General features: G+C 46.6%; 1 protein-coding gene across 12 annotated transcripts in view; it reads right to left on the reverse strand.

Annotated features, from left to right (window-relative positions):
* Positions 1 to 17,642, reverse strand: part of ZNF423 (zinc finger protein 423) — a 364,477-nt gene that overhangs the window by 120,070 nt on the left and 226,765 nt on the right. For all 12 annotated transcript variants that reach the window (XM_005591872.4, XM_065537122.1, XM_065537121.2 and 9 more), the window contains one exon: positions 15,634 to 15,718. In XM_005591872.4, the coding sequence (XP_005591929.1) occupies positions 15,634 to 15,718 (85 nt within the window). The remainder of the gene's footprint in view (positions 1 to 15,633; positions 15,719 to 17,642) is intronic.

Raw genomic sequence — 17,642 nt, forward strand, 5'->3', positions numbered from 1 at the left:
GACAGCAGATTTCTCATTAGAAACCATGGAGGCAAGAAGGAAGTGGCAGAGCATTTTTCAACTGCTGAATAAAAAAGGACTGTCAACCCAGAGTTCTTCTACATCCAGTGAAAATGCCCTTCAAGAATCAAGGGAAAATTGAGATATTCTCAGATAAAAGGAAACTAAGAGAATGCATCACCAGCAGAATCACCCGAAAAAGGATGGTTAAAGGAAGTTTTCTAAACAGAGAGGAAATGATTGGAACCTTAGGTAGTAAGAAAGAACATGGTAGGGAAATTACACTGTAGATACCACTAATTTCCTTCTCTTCTTGAGTTTTCTAAAGTATGTTTGATGTCTAATGTAAAATGTTAATACTGTCTGATGTAGTACTAAATATATGCAGAAGAAATAGTTAAGACAATTATAAGCAGGGAAGAGTAAAGGGACCTACAGGAGATAACTTTTCTACATTTCACTTGAACTGGTAAGATTATGACACCAGTAGTCTTTGATAAGTTATGTGTATTTAATATAATACCTACAGTAATCATGATAAAAAGCTGTATCAGGAAATGAAAACACTACAGATAAACCAAAATGAAATTCTTAAAAATGTTCAAGTAAGTCACAGGAAGGAAAAAAGAAAACCAGAAATGAAAAACAGAAAATAAAATATAAAATGGCAGACTGAAGCTCTCACATATCATTAACAACATAAATATAAATAACCTGAATATACTAATTAAAAGACAGAGATTGGCAGACTGGGAGGAAAATGACTCACTTAAGTGCTGTCTACAAAAAACTCACTTAAAATATAACAATACTGCCAGGTTGAAAGTAAAAGAATGCAAAAGGATATATCTTGCAAACATTGATTGAAATAAACAAAAAGACTATATGTGGAACTGGTGTTGATTCTTCTTCAAACATTTGTTAGATTTATCCAGTAAAACACCTGAGTCTAGAGATTTCTTTACAGGGAGTTTTAAATTATGAATTCCATTTCCTCAATAGGACTATTCAAAATATCTATTTCTCATTACATGTATTCTGGTAGTTTGTGTTTTTTGAGAAATTAGATCATTTCATCTAATTTATCAAATCTATGTATGTAGAATTTTTCATAGTATTATTCCCTTATTATCCTTTTGATGTCTGTAGTGTCTGTAGTGATATCCTCAGTTTCATTCTTGATATTGGTAATTTGTGTCTTCTCTCTTTTTTGTTTTCTTAAAAGAATTGTCAATTTTATCAATCTTTTAAAACACCACCTGTTTGTTTAATTGATTTTCAATTTTGTTTTACTGTTTTCTGTTTCAAGTTTCTGATCTTAATCTTATTATTTTCTGCGTTCTGCTTGTTCTATGTTTATCTTGATCTTTTCCTAGATCTTTGAGGTGGAAGCTTAATTAATGATTTGAGACTTTTTCTCTTTACTAAGCATTTATTGCTACACATTTCACTCTTAGCCTTTACTTAGCTGTGTCTCACAAATTTTGACATGTTGTATTTTATTTTTTGTTCAGTTCAGTGTATTAAAAAATTCCCGTGAGCTTCCTCTTTGACCCATGATTATTTAGAGGTACGTTATATAGTTTCTATCGTTTGGAGGTTTTCCTACCTTTCTATTACTAGTTTCTAGTTTGGTTCCATTGTGATAGGAAAAAACACTATGTATGATTTCAGTTATTTTAAATATGTTGACATTTGTTTTATGACCCATGATATGATCTGTCTTGGTATTTGTTCTCTGCACACTTGAAAAAAAATGTGCATTCTGTTATTGTTGGGTGGAGTGTTCTATAAATGTCTATTAGATCCTGTTGGTCAGTGATTTTGAGATCTTCTGTATCTTTTCTGATTTTCTGCCTAGTTGTCCTATCAGTCATTGAGAGAAAGGTTCTGAAGTTTCCTACTATAATTGTGGATATGGCTCTTTCTCCTGTCAGCTCTATTAGCTTTTGCTTAGCATATTTTGCAGTTCTGTTGTTTGGTGCATACATATTTAAGATTTTCTTGGTAGATTGACTCCTTTATCATTGTTTAATGTTCTTTTCTCACTTGCTAATTTTTTGTTCTGAGGCCTTCATTATATAATATCTTTCGGAAAACAGAAGAGGAAAGGGCACTTCCCAGTTTATTTCAGTAAGTTAATATTGTCCTATACCAAAACCCCAGTCAAAGACAGGACAAGAATAAAACTTCAGACCAATATCCCTCATAAATACAGATACAAAAATCCCTGACAAAGTATAAGCAAATAGCATTTAGCAATATATAAAAAGAAGTATACACCAAGACCAAATGAGATATACATATCAATGATGCAAGGCTTACTCAATATTTGAAAACTGGTCAATAGAATCCACCATATTAATGGACTTAAAAAATTGCATGGTCTCACATTAGGTACAAAAAAAAAAAAAAAAAAGACAAAAACTCCAGACATTTGACAAAATCCAACACCCATTCATGGTATAATAAATAAATAAATAAACCCTTAGATAGAAGGGGAATTCCTCAACTTGATAAAGATTATCTACAAAGAAAACCTATAGCTGTTATTTTACTTAATAGTAGAAGACTGAATGTTGTCCCCCTTAAGATCAGAAATAAGGCAAACATACCCACTCTCTCTACTCTTAGCATAGTGCCAGTAGGTCTAGCCAGGGCAAGAAGGCAAGAAAAGGAAATAAAAGGCATACAGATAGTTAAGAAATAAATAAAACTGTCCCTATTTATTAATGGCATGATTGTCTATGCTGAAAATCCCATAGAATCTGCAGAAAAATTCCTACAACTAAGTTGTGCAAAGTCAAGCAATATTTTTAAAAATGAACTTCAAAAACCAGCTGTATTTCTATGTACTAGCAATAAACACATGAACACTGAAATTAAAAATGCAATACCATTTATAATTGCTCAAAAAATTAAAATAATTAGATAAATCTACCAAAATCTGTACCAAATTAGGATGTTGAAAACTAAAAATAAAAAGATGAAAGAAATCACAGATCTAAATAAATGGAGAGACATACCATGTTAATGGATTAGAAGACGCAAGACAGTCAAGATGTCATTTCTCCCCAAATCAATATACACATTTAACATGATTCCAGTCAAAATTACAGCAAGAATTTTTGTAGATATAGACAAGATTATTCTAAGATATATATAGAAAGGCAAAAAGAGCTAGATAGCAACAATTTTGAAAAAGACAATCAATAAACAAGGAATCAGCTTATTCAATTCCAAGACTTATTCTATAGCTATAGTAATCAAGACTATATTGTATTTGGCAGAGATCTAGATTTGGGAGGCCGAAGCGGGTGGATCACCTGAGGTCAGGAGTTCAAGACCAGCCTGGCCAACATGGTGAAATCCCATCTCTACTAATATTACAAAAATTGTCCACGTGTGGTGACCCATGCCTGTAATCTCAGTTACTCGGGAGGCTAGAGAATCACTTGAACCTGAGAGGCAGAGGTTGCAATGAGCTGAGATCGTGCCATTGCACTCCAGCCTGGGCAACAAGAAAGAAACTCCATCACCCAAAAAAAAAAAAAAAAAAAAAAGGCGGGGGGGTGGTAATGAGCACCAGCATTCTTCCCAAGCTAACTGGCTTGAGGCATGGGGATGGTGGGGAGGGTGCAGGGTTGCCAGGTAAAATACAGGACAGCAGGCAAATGCAAATTTCAGATAAGAAATAATGCTTCAGTAGAGTATGTCCCATATAAATGAATGGAGACATACTTCGACTAAAAATGTATTGGCCGTTTATTTGAAACTCAAACTTACTTAGCCTGTATTTTTAGTGGCTAAATCTGGACACCTAGAGGAGAAGGCTGAGACAGGAGGGTTCTGGAGCCCCCCAGGGACAGTGGGTTGAAAAAGGCAGGGTGGAAACAGGGAGAAGTGAAAGAGAATGAGCAAAGGGATGCCAGAGGACCAGAAAGGCACACAAGCTAGGCAGTCCCACGGTGGGGGCAGGGGGCAGTCACAAACTGGGAGGCCTGAAGTCCCCGATCTGCTGGTGAAACAACCCTGTGTGGGGCAAGCAGGCAGAATCCAGAGGTCTAAAGAGCGGCCTGGCAGCCTGACCAAGGGGCTCCTCAAGGCACCGGGAGCATCACCCAGTTAACCCCAGGCCGATCCGTGGGCCTCTGTCGCCATGATCTGGCTCCACCCAAACGGTCTCCCCTCCCTACAGGGAAAGGATGTGCTGAGCACTGGGTTCAAGTGTTCAGGTCGGTGGGCAGCCACGTGCTTGATCGAAACAAAAAATGCTCTCATAAGACTTTGCTATCAGCCTGCAAGTCAGCTCCAGGGAGACCGCTGCACACCTTCCATTTTCACCTCGCTCCCACACACACCCAGGACCCGCCCTGTTCTGTGTGGTACCCATCACTACTGGACACAGCCAGGAGCTCCTTCGTGTTCTCTTAGTGAACACCCGTCTGCTCCCACCAGACTCTATGCTCCGGGACAGAATGGCAAAGATTGCTCTGCTTGCTGCAATATTCATGCTTAGTGCCTGGCACACAGTAGGTATTCAAGAAAGAAAAATAACTTGGAACTGGAGGACATTATGTTAAGTGGAATAAGCCAGGCACAGAGAGACAAATGTCCCATGTTCTCACTTATTTGTGGGAGCTAAAATTTAAAACAATTGAACTCATGGAGATAGAGTGCAGTGATGGTCAGCAGATGCTAGGAAGGGTAGTGGGGAGGGAGGGGAAGTGGGGATGGTTACCAGGTACAAAAGTATAGTTCGACAGAATCAATAAGATCTAGTATTTGATAGCACAACAGGGCGACTACAGTCAACAATCATTTATTGCACATTTAAAAGTAACTAAAAGAGTATAATTGAATTATTTGTAGCACAAAGAAAAAATAAATGCTTCAGGTGATAGATACCCCATTTTCTCTGATGTGATTATTATATATTGCATACCTGTATCGAAAGATCTCATGTGCTCCATAAATATATACACCTACTACGTACCCATAAAAATTAAAAAAAGAAAACTGAATGAATGAAGGAATAAATGAAAAATCGGTTTGATTGGAGCTACTCCTTCTGGGTCTGTCCTCCAGGCCCAGCCCCTTGGAGTCTTGACATGGCAGAGAGAGGGGACCACTCTTCGTCCAGGAAGGCTTTAGGAGCATCCTCTGAGCTGCTGAGTGCTGACACCTGGGACATAGGCTTAGCATGGCCAGTTTTTTCCTCTCTAAACAGGGACTCTATCATCACCATCATTGTCTAATAACACTAATACAATATTGATAGATACCATTTATTCAGAACTTACATGTGCCAGGCAGTGTGCTGGGACCTTTGCATGTATTTTAACTCATTTAATCCTCCAAACAGTGCCAACGAGTAAGTGTGGTGAGTTGCATTGTTTGTGCTGCCCCTTCTTGTGGAAATAAAAGCCCTCCTTCTTTTCAATAATACCCTTCCTACTTCCACTGCTGGGGGGCGGACCCCCAGGAAGGGCAGGGGTCATCAGCCTGACCAGACAACCAGCTCCACCTCCCTGGCCATAATGATTGGCTCATGGGCAGCTTCAGGACGCTCCTGAGGCCAGTGAGCTTCGCTCCTAGACCTTCACTGCAGATGAGGATGCACATGGCCCTCTCTGCTACTGGTTGCCATCTTGCACCAGGGGAGCCCACTTGAGAACAAAGGCAACAAAGAGGGAAGCAGAGCTGAGAGATAAGAGAGAAATAAACTGATAATGACTTTGTTGGAGCCCCTGGAACCAGCCATGCCTGACGCCTGCTATCTAATATATCCCTAGACTTTTCTGTTACATGAACCAATAGTAAATTTGTTTATGCTTTAGTCAGTGTGAGTTGGATTTCTGACTTGCCACCAAAAGGGTCCTGCCTAAACTGTTATGTACTCTTAAGATGAAGATATTTTACAGATGAGGAGCTACAGTATATGAAGATGGCATAACTTAGGCATGAATAGACACAGCTGGAGCCAGAGTCCTCTCACTGCAGAGCCTGTGCTCTTAACCACTGTGTTTCACTGTCGAGTTCCACATTCAGTGTGTGTGCACACACACATGCACACTCTATTGCCCATTAATATTCACACCTGCAGCAGGTTGAGCAAACTGTTGAAGCTTAAAAATCTACAGGATAAATTCGAACCAGTAACTTCCTATCGGACTCTCTGTTTAGAAAACGCTCCTATCAGTGATGTCAAATTCTCACTGCAACCCAGGCTCACAGCTTGCCATTTATCTTCAGGGGATCACTTCCCTTCTCCCCACCTGTTTCCCCAGATAGGTGAGATGGGAATCACACCAGGCAGGACACTTCCAGGACTGAACAGCCATTGAGGGGCATCCCAGCTCCTTCAGAGGCAGGGTCTGCAGTCAGAAGAGGAGGCCTTCCACTTTCTCCCCACTGGGCCCCAAGGATCCAAGGCCAGGTCTGAGGCTTTGAAGCCCACTGGGTGCTGAGGACAGAGGAAACCAAGCTCTAGGGCCGCTGGCCACAGGACCCTTGTTGTCCACTGTTATTCTAGTAAGGCTCAGCCAGAAGCAGGTATGAGGGAAATTGTCTATGTATCAGCTGCTGCCAAGCAGTCAAATGACATTAAAGGACGCTTAACAAAGTCAGTTCAACAATCCAGGCCACCAAGTCCATGTGACATGACAGCAAGAAGAGAAGGACATGCTTATAAGCCGGCTCAAGCAACATGGTGCCAGGGCTCCAGTGCCGGCCCCTCCAGGACCAGCTCCATCAGCATCTCCCTCACTTCTATCCTTCCTCTTCCCCTCCCTGCTGGCTCTCTCTCCCAAACCTAGAAACACACTTTGGTCTCTCTCTCTTAAAAATGCAAACACTTCCTGTTACCTTTGGAGCCTTCCAGCTCCCGCTTCTCTCCCTCCCCTCCCAGCCTGGAACCCGGAAAGTCCATCGACACTGCTGGTCCCCCATCTCCTCCTGACCCCTTCGATCTGATGCCACTGACCCTGCTCACACCCAGGACACAATGGCCACTTGTTGCTGAGCCACATAGACCCTCTTCAACCTCCCTCCCAGGGCACCTTTCATGCTGCACCCAACTGATATTCCTGGAAACATTGCTCCTTCAGCACCAACAACCCCACACTCCTCACTCTCCAGGCTCCTCCCAGATGTTCTCACCATCTATGCTGATGCCCCTGGATCCCCTTCCTCAGACAGGGCCCTGCTGGCCAGACACCAACACTCAGATCTCCATGGGTATCCTGTGCGAGACCACATTATCACAAACTCAAGCCCACCAAACGTGATGAGCTTTCAGGTGCAGGGGTTAAGGGCGCAGGCTCCGAGTCACACTGGCTGAGTTCTGGTCCCTACCCTGAAACTTAGTGACATTGGATATGACATCTCAACTCGCCATGGATAAAAGGAGGTAATGACAGCAAGTCTCACAGGGTGTTGTGAGGATGAAGTGTGATAACACCTGCAGATATGGAAAGAAGGGCCTGGTGCTGAGTGAGCTTCATTAGATGGTACTGACTGATACGGTTTAGCTCTGTGTCTCCACCCACATTTCATCTCGGATTAGAATTGTAATCCCCGTGTGTGGAGGGGGAGACCTGTAATCCCCATGTGTCGAGGGAGGAAGGTGATTGGATCATGGAGGTGGTTTCCCCCATGCAGTTCTCATGAGTGAGTTCTCACAAGATCTGATGGTTTCATAAGGTGCTCTGCCCCCTTTGCTTTCTCCTCTCTCTCCTGTTGCCACGTAAGACGTGCCTGCTTCCCCTTCCACCATGATTGTAAGTTTCCTGAGGCTTCCCCTACAGAGCTGAGTCAATTAAACCTTTTTCTTTTATAAATCACCCAGTCTTGGGTAGATCTTTACAGCAGCGTGAGAATGGACTGCTACATGAACCACTGCTAGCATCACTGTCTTCTTTACCATTCCCTAAGAGCTCTTCCTCTGGCAAGGTATCGTCTGCCACCTGTCACCCAAAACCTGGTCACCTGAGACCTTTGAGTCTTCCTAACTTCTCCCCCTCCCATGTCCACTCAATAGTCAAATCCTGCTGGTTTTGTCTCTTAAATGTTTCTCCAGCCCATATCCTCCTATCCAATATCCTCACCTTCTCTCACCTACTCTACCTCATCCCCTGTGCTGTGATCCACCCACCTCCTGCCTCACAGTTTTTTCTGTTGCAGTACTGAATTGTCTACAGTGTCCCTACATACTACATGGACCTCTTTTCTCTATAATTGGCTTGTACTAGTTTCTTTGCCTGGAATTCCTCTCCCACCTTACTTCTTATACTCTGAGACCCTGATTAGGTGTAACCTATTCCAGCAACTTTTCCTGGAATACCCAGATTGGGAAACATGCCCATCCTCTGAGCACCCTTATCTTAGACTTGTGATGTTACATTGAACTTGCAGGTTACCATCTCCTGAGTTGGGTTAGCGGCCCCTCGCAGAGCCCACCGAGGATTTTAATGGTGTTTACTGAACATGAAGGTATGAGGTTGCTATTAGAAGCAACCTCAATGACAGAAGCCTTCCCCCCAAACAAACAAACAAACAAACAAAAAAACATATGCATACAAAAGGAACTCATGAAAACGAGAAAACTTCCACTATTTTAAAATTCAGAACTGATGGATTCTCCATAGACCTAAACAGCTTCCTCAAATGAACCAACGGGATTCAAAGTCAGGGAAACCGAGTCCTTTGGGCTGGTTCTCTCACCCGGGAAGACTGTTGAAGGGGAAGTGACTATGCCCTAGTTTGGGGGTTTGGCAAGGAAAAAAAAAGAATAAAAAAGAATTGGATTATAGGCTTGCTGTACAGGCTTGTTATTCTGACAGAACAGTTCCAGAACCTGAAACATGATCTCCGGAGGGAGAGGGAGACATTTTTATCACATATTAAGGTTAGACAGATGTTTTGGGTCTGGTGTTACCTGAATCAAAAGCACCATTGAAGAGCCTGACACAGCCTGGTTCAGCAACACGTGATCCTGGCAGAAAGGAGACAGGAACCCCTTTTTCTTTTCCTGTTCATGAGGTTTTCCTCTGTGGTTCTATTTGAGAGTTTTTTGTATCTCCCTGGAGCTGGGGCAAGACACCGACTTCCACTCCAGACTGTTCCCCTTGGACCAGAGATTCCTTCCCCTCCAAAATGCTGCAGGCTGCGCCTTCAGCACGGGGCCAGGGTCCAAATGGCAGCTTGAACGGGTGGGCCCTGGCTCTGCGAGGCAGTTTGAAAGTATCTCCAGGGATGTGCTTCATAAAGACTTGTAAGGTAGAAAAACCTTCTCTCTGTCTCCCTCTCTCCCTCTCTCTCTCTTTTTTATACACACACACACACACACACAAACACACACACACATACACAACACATACACATACACACACAACACACATACACACACACACAAACACATACACAACACACAAACACATACACACACAACACACATACACACAAACACATACACACACACAACACACATACACACACACAAACACATACACAACACACAAACACATACACATACACACACAACACATATACACATACACACACACAAACACACACAACACACAAACACACATACACAACACATACACATACAACACACATACACACACACATACACACACACACACACATACACATAACACACATACACATAACACACACAAAACACACGCCTCCCTCGAGGTGGGCCAGGGCCAGTCCTGTCACAGTGACAGGGGAGGGCTGTGGACTAGAGGGCACACAAGGACAGAAGCTGGCACTGGGGATACTTTAAGGGCCTGGGCAGGAGGCAGGAGGGGTTGATTTTCCAAACACCCACTTCCTTCCCCATTTATTTGCCCCTGACAGCAGAGCCCAGCCCTTGAAGGCACCCAGGGAAAGGGCCGGCGTGAGCATGAAAAGCAGGCCTCCGGAATGACTAATGCCCCACCGGGACAGGCCTAGCTCTGGCCTGGCTGCCCGCCAGAGAGTCCACAGCCACTTTCCAAGGACAGCAAGGGCAAGCGTTCCTGACAAGACTCCCTGAGGACCATCCCTTCCCAGCCCTGACCCTCCCCGGGGCTCCCCCAAGGGGCCTGTGAGGCCCTGCGTGAGGACGTCCAGGGACCCAGAGGCTGAGTCACTCCCTTGGGGCCAACCTGGGTCATGACAAGTTTGTTATCTCAAGGACAAGTTCTCAGACCCCTTATCCAGCCATCCCCACCCAAAACGAACTAAAAGTAAGGCCTCTCCAGCAAATCGGCTTCCTGGGGGTCTCCAGACTCAGGCTCTGCCCCCCAGGGTGAGGTGCCACGTGCCCCAGGAGGGCAGTGTACACACATTGTACATATATGTTCAACACATGTGGGCAGACGCACTGCTCCTCCCTTCCCAGCCGTGGGGGGGCCAGCTGCCTCTGGGCCAGGCCCCCCACAAGCCTCCTTCACTCTCCTTCAGCAGCACCCCCCGGGAGCCCAAGGCAGGGGCCTCCTGCAGAGCCATTTCCTGGGGCGGTAGAGGTGGGGGCCATCCTCCCAGAGTCCTGGGAGCGGGTGAAGGGGAGGTGGGGAAAGGGTGGCTGGGCAGAGCCGGGTCACCCCGGCAGGAGGCCACAGCACAGAGCTCTGGGCTGCTCCATGTTTTTCATGTGCCTTCTGGGGGAGGGAGTGTCAAAGCCATTTCAAAAGCTGGGGGAGTCCCAGGGAAGGGGCCCCATTCTTCGTGGGGAGGGGGGATTTCAAAGGAGACCCTGCTGTTGAAAGGTTTCCAAAGACCCTCGCCTTTCTATCAGATCCCAATCACTCCCCACCAGCAGCAGCCGGGAGAGGGGTGCTGGGAAAATGTTTCCAAGGAGACATGTCCCTGAGTCATCGTAACTCCCAGGGTCTCTGGGCTCCAGAGCCATGCAGAGGCCCCCGCTATAAAAAGGCCGGTTTACCGCCCCCCAGGGGAGCTCTCCAGCAGTCTGGGTCCCAGGAGAGGCCTGCCTCAGACCCCCAAGTGCCCTGAGTTTATGAGAAGGCTGCAGAGCTGAACAGGACCACTTCTACCCACCAAGTCCCCCTGGTGCCACTAAGGGGGACTTTTACCCCTGTCAGCGGCAGGGCGGCCACTCTGGGCTCGGACCATTTAGCAGGAGAAGCCATCCACAGGGACACTGGGCCCCAACAGATTTACTGGGATTGCAGAGCCAGCCCCAAAGCAGGCCTGCTGTGCCTGCCTCTCACCATTCCCCCAGCAGCCTTTCCAAGCCACCAGGGCCGGCCAGACTCACAGCACAAGCCACATCTAAGTTCCATCAACTCCTTCTCTTCTCCCCCTGCCTTGTTCCCTTACCCCAGGACCACACCAGGTGGGTCTTCATTCTCTTCCCAACTGGTTCCTTCTCAACACTGCAGCCAGATTCATCTCCTAAGGCTCAGGCCAGGCTACACCCTGCTCCAAAACCTTCAATGGCTCCCTAGCGCTTCAGTCCAAGGTTTAAACTCAGGTACCCACAGGGACCAGGCTGGAGACTTAAATGCGCAAGACCATGATGCCTGGGAATGCACGCCTTGCCTACAGGAAACTGCTGCTGCTGCTAAGTCACGCCAGGTGGGAATGATGATTGCGGGAATGTGAAGCCCTGGCTGCCACCTCTTGTGGTTTTTCAAGAGAAGCCTAATAAATCATAGCCAAGGGGCCCCCAAAGTTGGACCCTGGCCTATGGGGTGAAGGCCAAACCCTAACCCCTCCACTTGGTATCAGGGGTGCTCCGTGGCTCACCCCAACCCCCTCCCCACTGTCACTCCCCACAATGTCTCCATCCTGGCCAGGCCAGGCACCTACGGCCCCCCAGACTCACCTGCTCTGCTCACCCCCCATCCTCCTATAGGCAGTGGCTCACCACCCTCGCAGCCTGGCAGCAACGCACTGCTCCAGAGCCTCCTCCTGATGTTCAGTCCTCCCTCTGAAGGCAACGTCCCCCCTCTTCATCCTTCAACACCCAGGGGGCCCTGTTTTGGGAGCACCTACACCACTGCACTGCACTTACCTGCATGCCCATCAGCCTTCCCCTGGAGAGGGAACCCTGAGGTCTCTCCCACCACAGGCCCTGGCAGGGGCTCCAAACACAATGGAGGGACCCTAGCTGTGGTTCAGACCCTGCCTCCATGACTCCGGCTGGAAGGACTTGGGTGAGTCACGTAACCTCTCTAAGCCCCGGGTTCCTCATCTGTCAGATGGGGAACTAGTGCCCATGTAAAGTGCCTGGTGCGTAGAAAGGCTGAGTCAGTAGCAGCTGTTGGCATCCTTAGCCAATGTGACCTCTTTGCTGCATGGTACGTGCAGTGTCTTTTATGGGATGATCTCTGAGGCAGAGACCGTGTCCCCTGTACCCCCATCACCCACAGAGACCGCTGCAACTCTCAGCATGCCACAGGTCCTCAGTCAAGGTCCTCTGGTAGATTGGGTTGATGAGACTTGGGGAGGGCAGGCAGGTAGGGAGCACAGGTTAGAGTGAGAGGGACTGCCCAGCCGCCAGAGGTCTGGCTCACCTGGGGTTCCATGTCGCAGTGAACTGGAATCTCCGCTCGGGGACCAATCAAGCACTCCCTGCTGCCTACTCTCCACGCCCCCAACTCCCACATTCCTGGGCTCCAGGTCAGGGCAGGAATGGGCAAGGAGACCTGTCCAGCCCCCAGCCAAGGCGCCTTCCCTCGGAAGCCCAGCCCGCAGCTCACACACAGACCCAAATGCCCCTCAAACCCTCCTTTTGTGTTTCCCGAAACTCTAGTTAAGAGCAAACCCCTCACCTTGCACCTGAGGACACATAGCTTCCAGGCTTTGCACAAAAGGCAAGGTGGAAGAGAGGAGGGAGGGGGCAGAAACACCTTGGAAATCACTGCGGTCCAATTAGCCAGGCTTGCGCCCTTCATGCTTACAAACAAGAACACGCATTAACACCTGCTACAAAAGCAAACATTTTGAGATATCTTCATCTTCACCTCTCTGACACTCTGTGAAAGGACTCTCAGCAGCCAGTGACTGACAGGGGAGTGCTCCTTCTTATCCTTCAGCAGGGGCCTTTCAGACGGAGAAGTTAAGAAGCCACCAATCTCCCTGTCAGGCCAAGCTCCCAGGGCCCCCACCTGCTCTTCCCGGGCCCCTCCTCCCCACTCTCCGCCAGGTGAGTCCCACCACACACACGAGTGGGAATCAGTGGCTGCAGGAGACTGGCTCCAAGGCACTGGGGGCAGAGGCTGTCAGATAGGTTGGGGGTCAGGGGGACTGGGATAATGGGCATGAGCATGGCCAATGCTGTGGCTAGGTAGGGACTAGGGGACCCATACCTGCCCTGAGAGCACCTTCACTAAAGAACGGCCTTTGCAATGCAAACCTTAAACAAAATCTTGACGACTGTACAAATTTGGAGCAAACTGAAACTGTCATATACCACTGGTGGGGGCGTAAGTTCATACAACCACTTCAGAAATGTATTTGTCAGTGTATACTAAAGGTGAACATCATTTAACCTGTGACTAAGCAAGTCCATCCAAATCCTGTATTCCCATTTTATATACATATTTACATGTATAAAGAATATAGTATATAACACTATATTATATATTATATATAAACACAAAATATAGTATCTATATATTCCTATAATCACAATAAAATCACATACATATGTTCATCAGTAGACACGTACATGGGGCCGGGTGCAGTGACTCATGCCTGTAATCCCAGAAATTTGGGAGGCCGAGATGGGCAGATCACTTGAGGTCAGGAGTTTGAGACCAGCCTGGCCAACATAGCAAAACCAAGTCTCTACTAAAAATACAAAAAAATTAGCCAGCGGCGATGCCATATGCCTGAAGTCCCAGCTGCCTGGGAGGCTGAGGCAGGAGAATCGCTTGAACCTCCGGGAGGCAGAGGTTGCAGTGAGCAGAAATCGCACCACTGCACTCCAGCCTGGGTAACAGAGTGAGATTCTGTCACCAAAAAAAAAAAAAAAAAACAAACAAAAAAAAAAAACAAAAGAAGACATATCCATGAATGTGCCAGCAGTATTTCAGAATGGGCCCATCAAGAATCAAACAGATAAATGGTGGCTGGCATGCTCCTGTGACAGATTATTACAACCAATGAGAGGCATGATCTCCAACTAGAGGCAATAATGTGAAAAGTGAAAGGTGTCAGGTGCAAACGGGTAGAAACTGTGATTTCATTTCCATAAAGTACAAATCAGGCAAAACCAACCTATATTATTAGACATCAGCATCATGATGACCTGTTGGTGGTAGGGGAGGGCCTGAAGGAGGCCAAGAGGGAAGCTTCTGAGATGCTAGAAATAGTCTGTTTCTTGATCTGTGTGTGGGTTACACAAGTGTGTTTAGTTCATGAAAATTCATTAAGCTGCTCACTTATGACAGGTTTTCTAAATGTACGCAGTAAAGGGTTTTGTAAACCAGTACTCTGATGGCACAGTTGTTAAGACAACAATGAAAACATGCTAGAAGAAGAAAAATAGAGATGAAGTAAAGATGAAGTTCAGGCCAGGCGTGGTGGCTCACGCCTGTAATCCCAGCACTTTGGGAGGCCAAGGTGGGTGGATCATGAGGTCAGGAGTTTAAGACCAGCCTGGCCAAGATGGTGAACCCCCTCTCTACTAAAATCTACAAAAATTAGCCAGGTGCAGTGGCAGGTGCCTGTAATCCTAACTACTTGGGATGCTGAGGCAGGAGAATCACTTGAACCCAGGCGGCAGAGGTTGCAGTGAGCAAAGATTGCGCCACTGCACTCCAGCCTGGGCGAGACAGTGAGGCTCCATCTAAAATAAAAAATAAAATATTAACAAAAAGATGAAGTTCAACCCATGGCTGCAACTTTACTGCTCAAACTACAGAGTCTTGGAGAAAGTGATCACATATCCAACGAAGACCCAGGGTACCAGACTTCTGGAAGCTCTCCCAGGCCCCAGCCCATCCCAGGCCAGCCCCTTCCCTTAGAACCTCCATGCCCATCAGAACATCCAGCTGTGCCCTCCCCTACAATGAGGGCACCCCTAGCTGCCAAGGAGACCACATCCACCCATCCAAGGTAAAGGGGACTTCACAGTTTCCCGGGTCTCTCGTGCCAAGTGTGTGAACTCTACAGAACTTTGCAAGCTGCCCTTCTAGAGAGGCTGAATTTTCCAAAGTCCAAAACCACTTGAACAGGAATGGGAAAAGTACCGAAATAACTTTGTAAGCGTTCTGTTTTGACAATGTGCCTGAGGAATTCACCATGTTGAGTGGGGAAATGTGAACAGTTAAATCTATTCAATGTCATGACACACAAAATTGAAGCGTAATTGCTCCTGAGTGCTTGACAACTGGAAAGCACTTTGTTTCAGAAATGGAGGGAAATTTATGCTGGAAAATGGAAGAGATTGTCAAAAGTTTGATTGTAATGTGAGTGGAGCTGCGACAAGAAGGCTCATATGGAGAAAGGGCTCCCATTCTGACATTTTCACTCCCATGTGCAATGTCTCAGAAACAGCAACAGTGACTCTGTCCTTTGGCCTAGAAGCCAGTAAAATGATGATTGGAACCGCAAATTTCAAACCGCAAAGAGTAGCTCCAGCATGGCTGGGAGGAAATGCTCTCTTACCAATCATGTGGTTGGCAACATGGATTTGGATCTCTCTCTCGTTCTCGAAGGTCATCTGGCACTTGATGCACTGGTATGTTTTTTTCTGTTTGGAAACCAAAAATAAAAGATTTAGAGAGGAAGGAAGTAGGAAAAAGGAGAAAGCAAAAGTTCCTAGGGGGCCTGGCTCAAGACTTTCCAGAATGGTTCCAGTCCCCTCCTACATCTCCCCAGGCCATTCTCTTCCCACCTCCCTCTAAATCCAGCTCTACCAGACTGGGGAAGGGGCATGAAGCTACATTCCAAGGGAGCTGCTCCTCTGCTAGATCTGGGAAAACTGCCATCCCAAGGTGAAGCTTTAAGGGAGTTGAGGGAAGCCTCCTTGCTTAGAAGGGCAAATCCATCTACCCATGCCCCCTTCCATCCATCCATCCATCCAACCACCCATCCATCCTCCATCTACCCATCCACTCATCTACATACACATCCACCCATCTACCCATTCATCTATTTACATACACACCCATCCCCACCCATTCATCCATCCACCTGCCATCCATCCTCCATCTACCTACCCATCCATCTACATACACACCCACCAATAGACCCATCCATCCATCCTCCATCAACCCATCTATCCATCTATTCCACCCATCCATCCATCCTCCATCTACCCATCCATTCATCTACATACATACCCACCCATCCATCCTCCATCTACCCATCCATCCATCTACTCTACCCATCCATCCATCCTCCATCTACCCATTCATTTATCTATATACTCACTCACCCATCCACCCATACTCCATCTACTCATCCATCTCCCCATCCATACATCTACACACACATTCCCATCTACCCATTCATCCATCCTCCATCTACCCATCCATCATCCATCTTCTATCTACCCACCCATCCAACTACATACACACCCATCCACCCGTCCACCCATCTACATACATACCCACCCATCTACCCATTCATCCGTTTGCATACATACCTATCCAACCGCCCATTCATATCCATCCACCCATCCATCCTCCATCTACCCATCCATCAATATACCTATCCTCCCATCTACATACACATCCACCAATAGACCCATCCACCCATCCTCCATCTATCCCTCCATCCATCTACATACATATCCAACCATCCATCCTCCATCTACCCATCCATTTATCTATATACTCACACACCCATCCACCCATACTCCATCTACCCATCCATATCTCTATCCACACAACTACACACACATACCCATCTACCCATTCATCCATCCTCCATCCACCCATCCATCCATCCGTCCATCTTCTATCTACTCACCCATCTACATACACACCCACTCATCTACCCATTCATCCACATACACATCCACCCATCCATCCATCCACCCACTTATCCATCTATCAGTCTATCCATCCATCCACCTACCTATTGTCTGTCTATCCATTTGTCCATCTACACACACATCCATCCATCCATCCATCCATCCATCCATCCATCCATCCGCCCGTCCATCCATCCATCTATCTATCTTTCTACCTATCCAACAGCCTTCTTATCCATTTACTCACCCTAATAACCATGTGGCTGAGCAGGGGACACTGTTTCTGCCAACTCTGGTGTTCAAGGGTGGCTAGGGCACTCCTCATCTGCCCTAAGCACACAGGGCCCCAAGGGTTCCCACAGCTGGTTTCCACACACAGGGGCTATTACCAGCTGCCTGTGGGAGCTGAGGGCAGAGAAACTGAGATGAGAAGCTTCAAAGCTTCTCGGAGAGTCATTCCAAAGAGTGAACCTCACTCTCACAACTAATCCCGGATGGTTCTGAAACACCCCAGGGACAGAGGTGGTGTTGCCCATCTGAGGGAAGGACTGTGGCTGTGGGGTTTTTTGAAGAAAGAGGGGTGGTATTGGGAATCAAAATATTCAGTTCTTTGAAGACCACTTTGGTTCCTGGGATGAGAGGGCTTCTCTTACTTCTGGAAAAGGGAGCAGAACTTCAGATTTCTTGGCCGAGGTCC

This window comes from Macaca fascicularis, chromosome 20 (genome assembly GCF_037993035.2).
Source record: "Macaca fascicularis isolate 582-1 chromosome 20, T2T-MFA8v1.1".
Lineage (NCBI taxonomy): Eukaryota > Metazoa > Chordata > Mammalia > Primates > Cercopithecidae > Macaca > Macaca fascicularis.